This window comes from Plecotus auritus (assembly GCF_963455305.1).
Source record: "Plecotus auritus genome assembly, chromosome: 1".
NCBI lineage: Eukaryota > Metazoa > Chordata > Mammalia > Chiroptera > Vespertilionidae > Plecotus > Plecotus auritus.
The window spans coordinates 159,718,523-159,738,210 of record NC_137770.1 but is presented as its reverse complement, the minus strand read 5'-3'; the positions used below and the strand labels follow the sequence as shown (position 1 = coordinate 159,738,210).

General features: G+C 43.8%; 1 protein-coding gene across 1 annotated transcript in view; it reads right to left on the bottom strand.

The window, feature by feature from the left end:
- The window catches only part of GDI2 (GDP dissociation inhibitor 2), a 59,071-nt gene extending 57,386 nt beyond the window's left edge, over positions 1-1,685 (bottom strand). The window contains exon 1 of the mRNA XM_080669778.1: positions 1,196-1,685. Coding sequence (XP_080525904.1) covers positions 1,196-1,240 — 45 coding nt within the window. The 5' untranslated portion in view covers positions 1,241-1,685. The remainder of the gene's footprint in view (positions 1-1,195) is intronic.
- Positions 1,686-19,688: the final 18,003 nt, after the last annotated feature.

Genomic DNA, 19,688 nt, shown 5'->3' with positions numbered 1-19,688 from the left:
TCAAAAAAATTTTTGATAATGAAAATGGTCCTCTCTTCAAATGGATTTCTTTTACAAGATGAATAGTCTTCATTTTCTTATGGGAGAAAAAGAAGTACAAGATACAACGCACCTGCTGCATTATTTCCAGAATACTATTAAAGGTTTCTAAGCAGACAGACACCCAGAAAAATATATTTACCAGGGTATTTGGAACAACTGCCATTCACATTACTCTCGCATTCTCTATGTTGTTATTGCTTTATCTTCTAACTTCCTAAAGTGCAAAGTAGTAGAGAACTTGGCCTCTAGCAATCCACCACCAATCATTTCTTAGGGGAAAGCATAAAGAAGAGACAATGGATGCATGGAACAGACCGAACAAAAGGAAAAGATGGCAAAGGTTAAGTGAGAAAGCATTTGATCGACAAGTTTGGAGAAAACTCATTTCCAGTTCTATAGATGCTCAGTACTAGTAAGTGGGACTGCAGGGTGGTTAACAAATAATGGATAATGCTCCTCATTTAGACAGGGGGGAGAGGGATAAGAAAACTAAGGTTCTCCAAGAATCTAGATTAATGGAACTCTAACCATTACAAAACAGTGATTATCCAAGGACTTGTCACAAAACCTTGTCCCTAGCGTTGACAGCTAAAGACTGACGGGTAGTGGCTGAAGGCTAAGTAGGAAATGCAACTGAGAGTGGCTTCCACCCTCCCCCACTCTGACTGGTGCCTTTTCCGTCTCCACTCGGGAGAGGCCATCAACCATAAGGGAGGTGGAAAGGCAATTTCCCAAACCCGGCTTTTTGGAGTCTCTTCTGTAGCAGAGTTAAACTCATTTTCCACCCACTTTCATTTCGCTGTTACTGCTCATCAAATCACGAACTTGAGTGAGTTTTGCATCTCCTGGTCTTTCCTTCCACAGTTAGAGCCGACCCACTCCACAACCCACTTGGCCTTCTGCGGCCGCAGATCCACACGCGGCGGAACGTGCCTCTCGCACCCAGCTCAACGCCCTTTCCCGACTCCCCTCCAAAAACAGACACGAAAAAACGACGAGAGTATCCACAAGGAAAGCCTGAGGCGCAGGCCGGGATTCACGCGGCCCGGAAGAAGGGGCGTGCGGGCCGGCCCCCAGATCCCTTCCCCCGCGCCGGGCCTGCACGCCCTCCCCGTCTTCGGGGCGCCGGCGCCGCCCAGAACTCAGCACTCACCGTCAGGCCGGTGCCCAGCACGATCACATCGTACTCCTCATTCATGGCGGGGCAGGCGCGGACAGAAGCCCAGAGAAAGGAGAAGGCGCCGGATGCTAGGGGCCAGGAGTTATATGACCACCCCGAGGACGCGGGGGAAGAGCTCAAGCCGGCCTCGGGCCGAGGAGAAAGGGAAGTTGGGAGGAGAGGTAAAACAGAGCTGCAAAGGAAGGAAACAGCCGCCACCTCAGACGGGAAGAGAAGAGCAGGGCCAGGAGGGGAGGGAGGGCGGAAAGGGGAGGGGCAGGCGGGCGGCAATCCGGACCTCCGCTGCCGGGCGGGGCTCAAAGGGGGAGCACGGAGGGCCGCCCATCAGACCCTTCTCGCTCTCTCATTGGCCTCTTCCCCATCGCCCGCCCAACATTTTTCCTTTCCGAGTTCTCGCGGGATGAGGGTGGGATGTCTCTGTCTTGGATTCCGGTACCGCGCTTGGTCAGCTGCAACCGTGATTGGGAGCGGAGATGGTCACGCGCGGCCCTGGAGGGTTGGGGAGGAAGCGTGCTTGCAGCCCGAGAGTGGCTGACCTGTTCGTTACTCCCGCCGCCGTGTGGCAGCCGAGGCACCATTGGACTTTGAGCCTGCGCCGGCCACGTGGGCCGGAACCTGGCGGCAGGGGCTGGGCAGGTGCGGACGCGCGGAAGGCGGGCGGCCGGCTCGGGTCAGGCCCGCCCACCCGGGAGGTTGCGTAAGGTGGCCTGACCCCCGCTGCGGCCGGCGGAGGCCCGCCCGGATCTCTCCCTTGGCAGTGCCTGGTCTTGTCATTTGCAACTTGTTTGTTTTGTTTTTTCTAGCCTGCCTCTTTTCTAAAGGCGAAAGAACCTAACGTGTTTTAAGGAGTTCAGAAATAACTTTTTTAATCTTTTTTTCCCGCCTATGTAATTCTTGCTTGGTGTTGCCCACGTGCGGCCTTAGGAAATTTAGAAGAAAAAACAACCTTTTAGAAAAGAACCATAGTATGGCCCTAGTGGGGTAGGTAGCTCAGGTGGTGCATTCCTATAGCCAAGGTTGCGGGTTCCATACCTGGTCAGGGCACATAGCAGAATCAACCCAGGAATGCATAAATAAGTGGAAAAAACAAATCAATGGCCCAAGCTGGTTTGGCTCAGTGGACAGAGCATTGGCCTGCAGACTAAAGGGTCCTGGGTTCCATTCAAGGGCACAAGCCCAGGTTGCTGCGTGCAGGAGGCAGCCAATCAATGATTCCCATTGATGTTTCTATCTCTCTTTTCCTCTCTGAAATCAATAGAATTATTTTTTAAATTGATGTTTCTCTCCCCCACCCTCTCTCAAATCAATCAATTAAAAAAAATTTTTTTAATTAAAAATAATCCTTAGTAAGCACCCAGTAATGAGCTGGTGTGTGCTCATAGCATGCAGGACGACCTGGAAAGAACTCCCAACTATGCGTGGCCTCTGAGCAGCAAGGAGAGATTTCAGAGGTAAAGCAGTTAAAGAAATTCCCAAGAAGATATGATGAAGAACATCAAGATCTGAAGGATCAGTTCTCTGGGATTTGTCTGGATCCATTGAAAGGGTTAGGAGTTCAGTCCTCTTTCAGGAAGAGCCAGGCACAGTAAAGCAAAAAGTTCTCCCTACCCCTGAGAACAAGTAATAAAATTATTGTTCACCTCCCTGCCAAACTAAGCAAATTACAGGGTAAAGAAAAACAATTTTTTTTAAGTTATATGCTCATTTGGGCACAGCTACCAGTGCATAATTGATGTAGCATACTGAAAACGATGATTGCCTGTTTTGTTTTTTAAGCTTGGCTTTTTTGCCTTGACAGTTTTACATTAAATGTCTTATCTTTGTGTCTGTATTTACCTTGCTGAAAGAGATCATTATGCTAAGAAAATGTTCTATTGGCATTATTTCTTAAGTAATTATTAATACCATTTTTATAAATGGGTATAATTAACTCATAGACTGGAAGGTTTTGTTGAAATTCTCTTTTCTCCTTCCTGAGCTTTTTCTAATCACTGATTGTAACTTGTAAACATCTGTCTAGAATTGATGAAATGGCCCCGTTTGGATAGGAACTGAGTATCACTGATGTAAGGTAAAAATTAAAGTATTGTAGAAGGAAAACCTCACAGGCTAATCCCTCTAAAGATTCCCTTTACACAAAGCTGAGACTTTAGGAGAGAAATGTTAAAATAATTGCTATGCCCTGGCTCAGTGGTGGAGTGTTAGCCTGTGCACCAAAGGGTCGTGGGTTCGATTCCTGGTCAAGGGACCTACCTGAGTAGCAGGTGTGTGCAGGAGGCAACGTATGGATGTCTCTCACATCGATGTTTCTCCTCCACCGCCCCCTTCCCTTCCACTCTTTCTAAAAATCAATGGAAAAAATATCCTGAGTGAGGATTAACAGCAACAAAAAATAATAATTACTAGAATAATAACTTTACATGTGATTAAAACACTCGATATACTGAAAGTGGGGAGCTTTCTTCAAGGCTGTTTGAAATATAATGTGCCAGAGGTTCCCCCTAAGTGTCCTCAAGTATGCCTGCTCCCTCTCTGCCACCATAAAAGGGTAGAATTTGACCCAATATATTACCCACCCTTTGTACCTCTGCAGAAATTCTTTCATCCACAGGTTTCAAAGTGTTTTTACAAATGTAAATTAATAAGCTTTCATCATCACTTTTCTCCACAGAGATGGTTCATTTAAGTAACACAGAAATTTACCTAAATGGCCTACTCAAGGTTACATGAGAAGTCCTTTCTGTGATCTGGAAATGGATATTTAAAATTTAAAAATATGTTCTGTCCGGATAGCTCAGTTGGTTAGAGCATCGGCCAATATACCAAGGTTGTGGGTTCAATCCTCAGTCAGGGCACATTCAGGAATCAACCAATGAATATATAAATAAGTGGAACAACAAATCAGTGTTTCTCTCTCTCTCTCTCTCTCTCCTTCCCTTTCTCTCTCTAAAAAAGTGAAGTGTAAAAATACCTTGCAGCTTCATTGCAGATCCAAATTCATTGCATCCTTTGGCAAGTCCCACTGAAGGGAGGAATCATCTTTAAAGTCTACAGCAAGGCTCCTACCAACTGGCCTTTCCTCAGTCTCACCAAGTGCCCACATACCTGGGAACGCAGACTTCAGCCCTCCTCTTTCCTATCTTTTGTACCCCAAAAGCTGAGTGAGGACAGAACATGAATTTGTAAAAGATTTTTTATGAGTCACTTTGATTAAATAAGTAGTTGGCCATATTTTCTTTTGTTCCCCCAAACTCTTCTATTAATCCAGTGAACAAACATTTATTAAACACTTGTTTTATTGTCACTCACTGTGCTGGACACAGGGAACACTATGGTCATGCTCCTGCCTTCATGGGAAGGGCAGCCTCTCCTCTTGACCTCCAGGGGGCTCCAGGCTGTCCTCCAAGCTCAGCAGGTGTTTTGGATTAAGACGCTTCTGAAGGCCATGGAGAAGCAGGATACCCTCCTGATGTGAATCCCATGTAGAGAACGCCTCTGCAGTTAGTACACCTCCATTATCTGCTGGACCAAATTGAGGCTTTCTAGAATATCAGCTGAGCCTGCTGGCACAGCTCAGTGGTTAAGCATTGGCCTACAAACCATGAGGTCATGGTTTGATTCCTGGTTCGGGGCACATGCCCCGGTTGCAGGCTTGAACCCCAGTGTGGGGCATGCAGGAGGCAGCCGATCAATTATTCTCACTCATCATTGATGTTTCTATCTCTGAAATCAACTTTTTTTAAAAAAGAATATCAGCTGAATTATGTTACCATGTTTTAAGTGAAGGACATTTCATCCATATTCAGATGGAATTACTAACTTGAAGGCATTGGATGAAATAACTGAATTTAAAGCTAGTAAGTTTCAATCTAATGAAGTTTAGTTTTATTGTCAATACAAGTCTATGGCTCTGCAGAAGGAACAAAACAAAAAAACAACAACTGGACTAATCTTCGACAGACTGAGTTCCCCTCCCCCGCCAAATTATTGTCTTCTCTTGCATCTTCTACCCCACCTATTCCAGTTGCCAAGGAACTTGGTAGACAACAAATACTGTTTAGAGTGAAGTGGCTTGAAAACCACTAATTAGTTCATATAGCAAAAGCCACAGAAGATAGTTCCTGATAGAGGAAAACCTTGGGTGTGGGGGAAGAAGGAGGTTGGTGGAGAGAAGTGGAAAACACCATTAATATTGAAAATATTTCAGTTTCCAAAATGGCTGCAGAGTAGGTAGAAGCCACACTCACCTGCTCCCACCGCCAGATTTAAATTATAGAGCAACCAACCTGAATAACCAACTGAAGGCTAACTGAACTTAAATATAATGAAAGACATACAGAAGAAGCCACATGAAGACGGGTGAGAAGGGCAGAGACACAGAAAGGGCTGGCCCCTGCACCCACAGGTGGCAGCTGAGAAGCAAGAGGGATGGATATCTTGGCTGCAAAACTCCCTCCCCCCAGGCGTGTGGGTGGCAACCTCACATGTGGATTAGAGCAACAGAGATGGGAAGAGGAGCCTGAATAGCCTCTGGTGGTGAAAATCCATGGGGATTCAGTCTGCCTGGGGGAGAAGTCAGTCTGCTAGAGACCCAGACTCACTTCCCAGGGTCCAGCACTTGTATTGTTACAGCACCAGCCTGGGGAATGCACTGCCTGGTCCTGCCATTCTACCTAAAGGTGCTCAGCCCCGCGGAAGGGGTCTGCTGGCTGCAATCAGCAGGGACCTTGGTGGTGCTCCTTTTCTGGAGAAGTTCTTGGCAGACATTCAGTGATTGAACTGTGTAGCTTTGAAAAAACCATTCTTCCCTATCTCAAGCACCCACACACGCACCTGTCAAATCACTTGGCCTGGCCATCCACTCCCTGTGGCCCCACCCTGAGTTCTGTTACTCAAGGGGATCAGAGTGCCTCCCAGAGCTGGACTATCATCAGAGCGCTGTCTCCCAAGGAGGCTTTTGTCCAGGAATCAGATGGGCAGGTGCTGGGTTGTGTCTCTACATCACAAGGAAGCCACTCCTATCTCCCCTGGGAATTCAGCCCTCATATCCCGGTGGTAAGGGGAAGAAGTGTCTGCAGACTATTTGAATCTGCCCTTCCAAGTCCCACTGGCCCTGCCCTGCTGAGCTGAGCACCACGGGGGGTTGGGGGAAGGAAGGGCTGCTTGGAGCTGGGACATTTGGAGTGTGTCTCTCGAGGAGACTATTTTCTGGGACTGGGACAAAGTGCTTGGCCCCCTCCTGCAGGCTCAGCTGGTACCATCCCCAATAGGAGACTTTGTTTGTTTGTTCATCCTCACCTGAAGGATTTTTCCCCATTGATTTTTAGAGAGAGTGGGAGGAAGGGAAGGAGGGAGAGAGGGAGAGAGAGAGAGAGAGAGAGAGAGAGAGAGAAACAAACATCAATGTGAGAGAGACCAGGGATCAAACCTGCAACTCAGATATGTGCCCTTGACTGGGAATCAAACCCACGTTCTTCAGTGCATGGGCTGACACTTTAACCACTGAGCACACTGGCCAGGCAACAAAAGACCCTTTTGATCTGTCCCTGCAGCCCCAGTAGCTTTGCCCTACAGAGCTTGCTCCTGCAAAGGGGACAGCTGGCTGCACCCAACCTGAACCTGCAGTGCTCTCCCAGCGGAGCTAGAGTTGGAGACTGTGGTAGAGACTGTGTGGTTTGGCTCCAGAGTAGGATCCACTTTCCCCTCATTGAGTGCCTAACCATGTAGCCCCCAAGTAGGGAGCCCACTAGTCCCGTCCTACTAACCCTGGTTGCCCCCACCTACCGAGCTCATGATCTGCGGAAGGGTCTGTAGGTCACGGCCAGCCTGAGCCCACTCTACAGTCTTTCTTCAGAAGGCTTTGGAGAAAGACCAGGCAACCTCCGAGGCAGAGTCGCTGACAGGTGGAAGTGGACCTCAGGGAGCCTCAGACCTTTCAAAGATCTGTCCCCATCTCTAAATTGGAGGAAGCAAACCCTTGTACACATATTAGCCCCTCCCATGCACACCCAGGCCCAATAGACAGTCACAAATAGAACAAAATAGAAACAAAGGCATGGATATATGGAACAGACTGACAGTTGTCAGAGGGGTGGGGTTTGGGGGGCAGCTGGCTAAAAAAGGATTAAGCAAACACACACACATCACACATAGACACAAACAACAGTGTGGTTTTAGAAAGAGGAAAGGGGGGTGGGTAGGTGGAAGTGGACAAAGTGGGGGGGGAATGGGAATAGAAAGATATTTTGCTTGGAGTGATGGGAGCACAATGCAGTGTGCTGATGATATTTTATTGAGTTATACCTTTGAAACCTGTATGGTTTTGTGAACCATTGGCCCCATAAATTCAATTAAGAGAGAGAGAGAGAGAGAGAACACAAGAATTACAATTAAGAGAGAGAGAGAGAGAGAGAGAGAGAGAGAGAGAGAGAGAGAGAGAGAGAGAACACAAGAAAATAATTCAAATCTTTATACAGAGCAAGAGTCCCCTGGGAGTCTTATTTATACTTGGGTACTTGGGAATAATTGGTGATTCGTTTTTACTAAGCCTCCACCTACACTTTAAAAAGCAACAGGCTGAGCCCTAGCTGGTTTGGCTCAGTTGATAGAGCATCAGCCTGTGAACTGAAAGGTTCGAGGTTCAATTCCACTCAAGGGTACATGCCCAGGTTGTGGGCTCAATCCCCAGTGGGGAGCTTGCAGGAGGCAGCCGATCAATGATTCTCTCTCATCATTGATGTTTCCATCTCTCTCTCCCTCTTCCTTCCTCTCTGAAATCAATAAAAATATATTTAAAAAATAAAAAGCAACAGGCTGAGTCCAGGGAAAAGAAAATTAGAGTGAACCTTAGTCCAGGCCATCTTTCTCTGTCATGAACTACTGCAACAGTTGCTCAACCAGTCTTCCCCTGTGTGTTCTGACCATTATCTTAAAATGTGAATTTGATCATATTCATGCTTTTGCCTATCTTTTACATTTAGAATAAAATGCAAATCCTTTAATTTGGCCTAAAAGGCATTGTTTAACCCAGCCTCTGCATCTCTCTCCAACTTCACCTTACTAGTCTTCTTGCTCACTACACTCCAAACATACTAGTCTTTCAGTTCCTTAATCTGGTCAAGCTTTTAACTATTCAGGGCCTTTGCACTCTTGTGTTTCCCATAGCTACCAACCCTCACTTCTGCACCTCTTCCCACTGCTGGTTTTTTCCACTTCCTTAAGTTTCACCTTAAAAATCTTTCCTGACCACCTTGTCTAAAGTAAGTTCCTCTCAACTTTTATGCTCTATCAGCACCTGCTTACTTGTTTCATTGCTTTTTATCGAGTTGATAATCATTTTCTTTTCTTGGTCTTTGTCTGCCTGCCAGTTAGAATGTAAACTCCATGAGGGCAGGGATATTACCTGTCTTGTGACAATATGATGCCCCTAATACCCAGAACAGTGCTGAGTACCTGGCAGATAATGAGTAAATACGTGATGAATGAAAAAGAGACCTGGAAATTGATCCCTCGATCAACAAGGGGACAAATGTGATGAAATAGGTACCAGTTCCTCTTTATACTTTTGAGAAGTGCAGCTGCTCTTATAGCAGAAGATACTAAAATTAGTGTCGAAGATCTGAATGATAGGGATCTAAAACCTGGATAGCTAATGCTGAAGATAAAACATCATAGGATATCTAGAAAAAATATTTAATGAAGTTCCAAAAACATATATTTCCTAGTTTCTGATACATCATTTACCCACCCCACCTCCACAAACTGTTCATCTGCTCTCCTTCCCCACCTCAGCAGTTACTGGTTCCACTCTGGGCCCAATCCAGCTGTATAACAAACCACCCCAAAACTTAGTGGCTCAAAAAAACACCTAGCCCAGCTGGCAGCTCAGTGGTTGAACGTCGACCTATGAACCAGGAGGTCATGGTTCGATTTCGGTCAAGGCACGTGCCCGGGGTTGCGGGCTTGATCCCCAGTGTGGGGCATGCAGGAGGCAGCCCACCAATGATTCTCTCTAATCACTGATGTTTCTATCTCTCTCTCCCTCTCCCTTCCTCTCTGAAATCAATAAAAATATATATTTTTAAAAAACACCTAGAGGCTTAAAACAAAAGCCTCTTTTGGTTTCGTAAACTGAATGGGCTTAAGTGGGTAGGAATTGCTTGGCTCTATGATGCAGTGGTAGTTAGTGGCTGAGGTGGGGTCATCTGCAGGTTGTCTGTAGACTGGACAAGACATCTAAGATGGCACACTCACACAGCAGACAGCTGGTGCTGGCTGTTGGCTGGGAGCTTAGCTGGGTCTGCCAATGAGAGCAGCTATGTATGTGTGACCTCTCCATTTGGCTTCACTTCTCAAAGTGTGGTGCAGGAGTACAAGTTCCAAGAAGTAAGAAATGGAAGCTTCTGGTCTCTTAGTACCCAGAAACTAGCACAATGTCCTTTCTACCATTTTCTGTTTGTCAAAGCAATTACAGAAATCACCCAAATTCAAAAGGAGGAGCTATAGATCCCACCCATCAATGGGAAGAGAGCCAGTGAATCTGTAGCCATCTTTAATCTGCCATAATACCCCATTACGTTCTGGACATTCCACCTCATAAAAATCCTTCCAATCCTTCTTTTCAAACTCACTGCTGCTACCCTGTATAGACCACCATCAAATTGTCTCCTAGTTAATAGCAAAAGCTTCCTGATTGGACACCTGACCTTCAATTTGGTAGGCTCAAACCTGTTCTCCATATTATGACCCAAATGATCTTCATAAAAATCAAAAGTGACTGCCCTGGCCAGTGTTCCTCAGTTGGTTGAGCATGGTTCCATACACCGAAGGGTTGCTGGTTTGATTCCCGGTCAGGGTACATGCCCAGGTTTCAGGCTTGATCTCTGGTAGGGGGTGTGCAGGAGGCAGCTGATGGATAGTTCTTTTCATCGATGTTTCTCTCTCTCTCCGTCTCCCTTCATCTCTCTCCCTAAAAAAAAGCGGGGGGGGGAGGGGAGAAAACAAGAAAATTAAAGGTGACTGAATCGACCATGTATTTAAAATCTTTCATGGGTTTCCAGCTTTCCAATTTAATGGTTCCCACATAGAAGGATGGTGAGAAGGGCCGTTCTGCCACCAACAAGGTAGTGACCAGAGAATATACCATCAACATTCACAAGCCCATCCATGGGGTAGATTTCAAGAAGTGTGATCTTCAGGCACTTAAAGGAATCCAGAAATTTGCTATAAAGGATATAGAAACTCCAGATGTGCACATTCACCAGGCTCAACAAAGCTGTCTGGGAAAAAGAAATAAGGAATGTTCCATACAAGTGGTCGGCAAACTCATTAGTCAACAGAGCCAAATATCAACAGTACAATGATTAAAATTTCTTTTGAGAGCCGAAAACCGACTTCTGCGCATGGGCCACGAAGTTTCAACCGCACTGTACGTGCACACCCGCATGTGGTATTTTGTGGAAGAGCCACACTCAAGGGGCCAAAGAGCCGCATGTGGCTCGCGAGCCGCAGTTTGCCGACCACTGTTCCATACCATTTCCCGGTGTGGTTGTCTAGAAAATGTAATAAGGATGAAGATTCACCAAACAACCTCTACACATTGATTACCTATGTTCCAGTTAAAAATCTACAAACATCCCTGGCTGGTGTTAATCAGTGGTTAGAGCACTGGCCCAAGCACTGAAGGGTCTCGAGTTCGATTCCCAGTTAAGGGCACATACCTGGATTGCAGGTTCCATTCCTAGTCCCATTGGGGCACATGCAGGAGGCAAACAATCGAAGTGTCTTTCTAAAAATTGATGTTTCACTTTCTCTCTCCCTCTCTCTCCCTCCCTCCTTCCTTCCCACTTTCTCTAAAAATTAATGGAGCCTGGCTGACTGCATAGCTCAGTGGTTGAGCATCAATCTATGACCCAGAAGGTCACAGTTCGATTCCTGGTTAGGGCACATGCCCGGGTTGCAGGCTCGATCCCCCATGTGGGGCATGCAGGAGGCAGCCAATCGATGATTCTCTCTCATCATTAATGTTCCTCTCTCTCTCTCTCTCTCTCCTCCTTCCTCTCTGAAATCAATAAAAATGTATTTTAAAAATAAAATCAAATAAAATAATCAATAAAAAAATATCCTTGAGTGAGGATTAACAAAAAAATAAAAATAATAAAAATAAATATTTTAAAAAATCTACAAGCAGTTAATGTAGATGAGAAATAACTGCTGATGGTTGACTAAAGTTATAAAACTGAGTTTCCAGTTTATGTCCTTTGCCTATATTTTATTTGAATAAGCAAAGTTTGCTTATAGAACTATAAATGCATTAACAAATTCAGAATATAAAAACTATCAGAGTTGATTTGAATAATGATACCCACTGACCATTTAGGTTTGGTTTATGTTTATTTGTTATTGGCCTGTAGATATTTTTAATTTTTATGTAATTAAATATTTCAATGCTGTCTTTTTAAACAACTGCCTTTGAATAAATAAAATCTTTTCATTGCTCTTAGAATAAAATCCTAACATCTGATCATTTCCTAAGATGAGTTTGAATGATCTGGCCCTCAATTACCTGGTCAACCACATCTCTCACCACAACCCTCCTCCACCCCTCACCATATTTTCTGATTCATTGCTTTATTAGTCATGTCCCATCAGACAAAGAGAAACACTCTAAGTACTTTAAAGGGGCAATATAGGGAATTGGTTTCAAAACGTGAAAGGGCCAGAGGGGCAAAAAAGATGAGGTTACCCAGGAGTTAGGAACTGCCTGAAACTCTAGGCTGGAGCAGGAGGGGGTTCGGTGTTACCAATGCTCATGACTGCTGTGCTGCTCAGCCCACCCACAGCCATTACTGCCACTGCTGGCGCCAGTGCCACCACTGCTGCTGGGGCCCAGCAGTCCCCACTCACTGGATGCGACTGCTGCCACAGCTGGGGATGCTACCGACAGCAGGGGGGCATGGCTTCTCTCCCTCCTGCCTCCAGCCATCCACCAAGGCTTTCCAATGGCAGAATCTCTCTAGAAACCACTTGGCAGAGGGATCTGGGCAGTGTGGTTTGCTGACTCAGCCCCCTGAGATACAGCAGGAATGGAGCTGAGAGCCAATAGACAGACGATTAGCAATGCTGCTCTAAACATTTCACCAGGCACTTTCCCTTCCACATATACTTTTCCCCGTCTGCAGTGTTCTTACCTAGCCTTCTACTTGACCTTGCTTTCTTCTGCTTGTCAGAATTCTCAGTGCAGATGTCACTTCTTCCAGGAATCTTTCTTTAATTCCCAACCCAGATTATGTTCTGTTCGGGGTTACCACAGTACTCTCTATCACCTTTCTCTTAACATATATTACTTAACATATATTAATTGAATGTTTGCTGCTCTGTAGTCTTACCAAGTTGTGTTCCTCTGAAGGGTAGAACTCTACTTTTTCACCCTTTTTTTCTTATCATCTAGAACATAGGAGACACTAAATAAATATTTAATGCAGGGTTCATAAGCTGGGAGGTAGTTATGATGGCTCTAAACAGTCTATGAACCCTCAGATCTGTATGCAAAAGACAGTACACATATACATTTTTGAGAGAGGATCCACCATCAGATTCCCAAAGGGGTCAAGGACTCCTAAATGATTAAGAAACCATTTGTGTTTGGATAAAGAAATGAAGTCACAATAACGAATTCACAATATTCCTAAGACTTAGATAAAGAAAAATGTAACTTCCATAATGAAACTGAGTATCAAAGACCATTTCAGTGGCTTACCCTAGATCACAATTGAATTCCTGTATATAGAGAAATGAAATCAGTACCAAGACTGATGAGATACATGGAAATACAAAATAATATGCAAAATAGAAATCACTGTGGAGCTGTGTAAATAATGACTAGGAGTTGGTGAATGGGGTGGGGCTCAGTGTAGTGGCAGAGCAGATGAGCCAGGTGTCCTGATTCCCAGAAGACTCATAAGCAAAATGCCAGCATGTTCTACATTCCTTTGCCTTACAAAAAGCTTTTAACTCATTCTAGCACCTAATTGTAGAGAAGTTGTGGGGAAGCAACAAGGCTTTCAAGGAAAAGTAATGAAAATGAATTATTTCATTTTACTTATTTGTTCAGTCCTAGAAGACTGACCAATCTCTAAGCTGCATGAGCCTTAATATCTCTTAAGTCACTGTAAAATAATTTACTTGAATGTTTCATGTATTAATTTAACTTACTTTGGTTTTAAGTAACAAAAACCCATGTCAGGCTATCTTAAGTATAAAAGGAGAATATATTAGGATAAAGGAGCAAAAATGTAGTCAGGTCTCTAGGAGGAACTGGAATCAGGAATTTCTGTATCTAAGCTCAGCTCCTCTCAGTACCACTTCATTATTTTCTCTCTGTACAGGCTGAGTCTGTCTGTTTCCCTTGGATGTGAAGTATAGACGGCTGGCAGCCCCAGAGTTACACTTTGTCTTTTCAGGTGCTCACACTGCAGCAAGGTTTCTCAGCCTCACACTCTTTGTGGTGAGGGCAGACCTGTGCATTGTAGGATGTTTAGCAGCATCCCTGGCCTCACCTGTGAGATGCCATAACACCCAACCTCTCCCCTGCCCCAGTGTGACAATCAAAATGTCTCTAGATGTTGCCAGTGTTCCTGGGGGCAAAGAACACCTCCAGTGAGAGCCACTGATCTAGACTATGTAGGTTTTCATAATTCAACATCAAATTTCTGGAAGAGAGAATCTGATTGGCCTATCTCGGGTGCTAAGTCCAACTTGATCCAATTAACTTGATCCAACAGCAAGGACAAAGAGTCAAGTGGCAGAAATCCAGGAATCCACACCTGTGGGAGGGGTGGCTAGTTCCCAGGAAAGAGGGATGGACAGATACTCCAGTAGGTGTACATTACATTTCCTTAACGCTAGAAGAAAGGTGTTCTAGCCTGACTCTACCTCCTATATTTATAGGTGGTTTAGGGGGACAGTTTTTCATTGTTGTTTTTATTACATAAATATAAACCTTTAAAATTTTATATCCAATCTTCCACTATCAGGCTTTTGAAATAAAAATAGCTGATTTGTTTTCATTTATTTCTTCAACAATTATTTATTGTGTCTCCTCTATGCCAGGCACTGGGCTAGGACTTAGTGAGCTAAGTAGACTGGGTCCTATCTACACAGATATTACATTTTAATTCCAGATTTATTTGTTTAATGATTGCAATGGTATAGCCTACTTTGGATTGGGCTTTTTTTTTTTTTTTTCAAAGCCACTTTACCTTTGAAACCTAATTACTACTTCTAATTTTAAAGTTTTAAAATCAATTCTCCTCTCTATATACCACTGTAGGGTTATCTGCCTGTCAGAACTGAATATTAATCTTGGCACTCTTACCAGCGGTTTGGGAACAGATGCCTGTGTTTACTGAAAGAGTCACAATTTTGACCACTGAATCTCAGTTGCCCATGGCCCTGGAAAAAAATTCCAAGGTTAGTCTTGATTACTACCAGAAATATATATTATATATGAAACAAAATATTAGGAAGAACATCTTGAATTTCCTCAGATAACAGAAAAATAACTTATTGGGTTAGCCAGCAAATAAGTATTTACTATGCAGTGAAGGATATAAGAATGACTTTGTTAGATTAAAAATAAGTTGGGCCCTAGCCGGTTTGGCTCAGTGGATAGAGCATCGGTCTGCGGACTGAAGGGTCCCAGGTTAGATTCCGGCCAAGGGCATATGCCTAGGTTGCAGGCTCCATCCCCAGTAGGCGGTGTGCAGGAGGCAGCCAATGAATGATTCTCTCTCATCATTGATGTTTCTCTCCCTCTCCCTCTCCCTTCCTCTCTGAAATCAATAAAAAAATATTTTAAAAAAGAGAATCAACCACTGAATGCATGAATAAGTGGAATAAATGGAATAGATCAATGTTTCTTCTTTCTCTCTTTTTCCCAGAGAGGATGGGTGATGAAGTGTGGGCTTAGAAAGGCCTCTATGGGTAACACATTTTCTCTGCTAGTGTTTTTTTGTTTTGTTTTAATATATTTTATTGATTTTTTTTACAGAGAGGAAGGAAGAGGGATAGATAGTTAGAAACATCCATGAGAGAGAAACATCAATCAGCTGCCTCCTGCACACCTCCTACTGGGGATGTGCCCACAACCAAGGTACATGCCCTTGACTGGAATCGAACCTGGGACCTTTCTGTCCGCAGGCCAACGCTCTATCCACTGAGCCAAACCGGTAAGGGCCTCTGCTGGTGTTTTGTCTGAATGACAGATAAGTGCAGATGTATGCAGGGTCCCAAAGTTTTTGTTTCTTTAGAATGTCCAAGGAAGCTGGTGCTTCTCTTCATGAAGGTGGGTCTTCATTTCAGGGTTAGACCCAGAGTCTGGGCTGCGTTTGCTTGAACCATTCTTTGTGGGTGTGTTACTATGATTTAGAGGCTGGGATAAAGTGCTATTATCAAAGGACTGTGTGTTCCCTGCCCGATCATGGAGGGCCTGCACAGCATCCCCGAAGGCCACAAGTTAGTGGGCAGGAACAAAGCTGCTGTTGTATGGATGAAGTAGTTAGAAAACATATTTTTCTCTGTGGTGAACTGCCTGCAAAGATTTCTTTCCATTTCACAAGCACCCTGTTTCATGTCTGAGGGGTAGTGAGCCCTCATGTTCCCTCAGGTCTAAACTGCATGCTGCAGAGAGTGGGGAAATGGGGAGGCGAGGGGCCACTGGTTGCCCTGAGCCCCAAGTTTAGGTTGACCAAGTGTTCAAGCCAAATCAGAAGCTTTTTCCTGTGGGTCCTGGTCGGGTAATACAGTGAGTTAGAGCATCGTCCCACTACACCAAGGTTGCACGTTCCATCCCCGGTAGAACAAGTGGCGCTCTCTCTCTCTCTCTCTCTCGCTCTCGCTCTCGCTCTCGCTCTCGCTCTCGCTCTCGCTCTCGCTCTCGCTCTTAAAAAGAAGAAGCTTTCCTGGCACTTTCCTTGATGACTGAGGAGAGAATCACAGAACCAAATGGCATGCTCTTCCCAGAAGGTCTCACTGCTGCACTTGGTCTGGAGGAGGTACGGCAGGACCAGTTCTGCCATTGTCCACCCCTCCCCCCATTCCTTGCACTTCCTCCCTCATTGTCAAGCCCTCATTCAGATGCTCAGCTAAACCTTTCTGTTAATAAACACCTGGCCACTCCTGGGTTCTCTTCTTCACTAATACCATCCCTCCCGTTTTGTATTCCATTGTTCCGTTCTTGCAAGGTCTTCTGACACAAAATAAAACTACTATTTTCAGGTTCTATTTGGCCAGGCACTGGTTCATTTTTCCTTGTAATTACCACATAAGTAGGTATTACTAAATCTGGTATATAGTTAAGGAAACAGACTCAGAGAGATTGGGATTTGGCCAAGGTAAATGGCTGGTGAGTGGTGCGATAGGATTCAAACCCTAAATTTCATGTTCAGTAAACTGGTCCCTACTAATAAACCAGGTATTGGAGAAATTATCCCTCCTGAGTGACATAATGTCTCAATAGGGTAAAAATAACACATTTTTGTGGTAGTAAAGGTATACAGTGAGTCCTCACCTAATGGCATCAATAGGTTCTTGGAACCTATTGATAAATATAAACATGTAAAATTCTTATTTTCCAACCTGCTGATTCCAGTTAAGGGTCAAGAGTGGCCAGAGTCCTCCAGGGAGCTCAGGGCCAAGGTGGGGACCTACCCTGGACAAATAGCCCTTCTATCAGAGGGCCACTTTTTTAAATCTATCAACAAGTGAATCTAAAAATCAAATGAATAAAAAATTTGATGAACAGAATAAACTGGTGAATGGAATAAAATCAGGGGCATGGAAAGGGAGTGGACTGACAATTCTCAGGGGTAAGAGGGTGTGGGGTGCACAGGAAGAGATTGGACAAAAATCTTATACCTATGGACAAGGACAGCGAGGCGGGGGGGTGGGGGTTGAATCTATTTTGATGTTTAGACTCACTTACTAGACAGGGGATAATGTAGGCAGGACATTAATGTCAAGTGACTTCTTTGGGATGTGGGAGGAAACCGAGTGCCCAGAGGAAGCCATGCAGACATGAGGAGAACATATAGATGACACCGAATGAGCACAGATGCATTGAAGTCACTTCCTTCACCATCCCCTTATCTTATACAGCAGGTCTCTGTGTTAAGATTTTTTAAAATTAAATTTTAAAAAATTTATTGATTTTTTTTAGAGAGAGTATGAAACATTGATTCGTTGTGTCACTTTTTATGCATTCATTGGTTGATTCTTTTAAAAAATATCTTTTTATTGGTTTTAGAGAGAGAGGAAGAGAAAGGAAGAGAGAGAAACATCAATTGGCTGCTTCTTGCACAGTCCCCATTGGGGAATCAAGCCCAAAACCTGGGCATGTACCCTGACTGGAATTGAACTGGTGACCTCTTGGTGCACAAGTTAATGCTCAATCAACTGAGCCACACCTGCCAGGACCATTGGATTGTTCTTGTATGTACCCTGACAGGGGATTGAACCTGCAACTTCAGCATATGGGGATGCAGCTCTAACCAAATGAGCTAAAGTCATAAGTTTTTGACTTTATGATGATGTGAAAGTGATACGCCTTCAGCAGAAACTGGCCAGGCTAAGCTATGAAGTTCGGTAGGTTGGGTGTATTAAATGCATTTGACTTGCCCTGGCAAGTATGCCTCAGTTGATGTCCCATGCATCAAGAGATCACTGGGTCAATTCCAGGTCAGGGCATATACAAGAATCAACAAATGAAATGAATGCATAAATAAGTGGAACAACAAATCAATGTCTCTCTATCTCTAAAAATCAATAAAAAAATTTTGGGGTTATATTCACTTGCAATTATACCCACTGAGTGGAACCCTACATGACAGTTAAAAAGTATGAAGTAGGTATATAAAGTACTAGCATGGAAGGATGTCCAAGATATAGTTATGAGAAAAGTGAAAGTAAATTTCAAAAAGGAAGTACTTAAGTACAGTCATATTTTCTTATTGTACCCTTCCCTCAACCTGTATTTGATTGCAACATACAGAGAAAGATCTGGAAGCTGTCCACTAAGCCATTAACTCTGGTTGTTCCAGGGAAAGGGGAGAATAGGGAACTTTCCCTTTTTGTGTTCTTATTTCTATGTTGTTTGCAGTCTTTACATATAGATAGATAGATAGATAGATAGATAGATAGATAGATAGGTAGATAGATAGATAGATAGATATATCCCTATTTTAATAAACATTTAACATCTATTCTTTTTTTTCTTAAGAATAAACTCTTGTATTTTTGTTGTTGTTGTTTAGAAATTCTCCTTGTTTTATTCTCTCTTTAAAAATCTTTATTGTTCAGATTATTACAGATGTCCCTCTTTTTTCCTCCCATAGCCCCCCTCCACCCAGTTCCTACCCCACCCCACTGTCCTCATCCATAGGTGTAAGATTTTTGGCCAATCTCTTCCCCCGCCCCCCCCCATACTCCCTTACCCCCAAGAATTGTCAGTCTGCTCCCTTTCCATGCCCCTGATTCTATTCCATTCACCAGTTTATTCTGTTCATCAGATTTTTTATTCATTTGATTTTTAGATTCACTTGTTGATAGATATGTATTTGTTGTCACTTTGTTGTTCACAATTTTTTATCTTTACCTTTTTCTTCTTCTTCCTCTTCTTAAAGAATACCTTTCAGCATTTCATATAATACTGGTTTGGCGGTGATGAACTCCTTTAGCTGTTTCTTATCTGTGAAACTCTTTATCTGACCTTCAGTTCTAAATGATAGCTTTGCTGGGTAGAGTAATCTTGGTTATAGGTTCTTGCTATTCATCACTTTGAATATTTTTTTCCACTCCCTTCTGGCCTGCATAGTTTCTGTTGAGAAATCTGCTGACAGTCATATGGGTACTCCCTTGTAGGCAACTAACTGTATTTCTCTTGCTGCTTTTAAGATTCTCTCTTTGTCTTTTGCTCTTGGCATTTTAATTATGATGTGTCTTGGTGTGGTCCTCTTTGGGTTCCTTCTGTTTAGGGTTCTCTGCACTCCTGGACTTAAGTCTATTTCTTTCACTAGGTGGGGGAAGTTTTCTGTCATTATTTCTTCAAATAGATTTTCAATATCTTGTTCTCTCTCTTCTTCTCGCACCCCCATACTTCGGATGTTGGTACACTTGAAGTTGTCCCAGAGGTTCCTTACACTAGCTTCATATTTTTGGATTCATTTTTCTTTTTGCTCTTCCAGTTAGGTGTTTTCTGCTTCCTCGTATTTCAAATCTTTGACTTGATTCTTGGGATCCTCTAGTCTACTGTTGAATCTCTGTATATTTTTCTTTATTTCAGTCAGTGTATGCTTAATTTCTGACTGGTCCTTTTTCATTTTTTTGGCATTCTCACTAAGATCCTTGAAGGTCTCACTAAGTTCCTCAGAGGTTTCTAAAAGATTCTTGAGTAACCTTAACTTGAGTAACT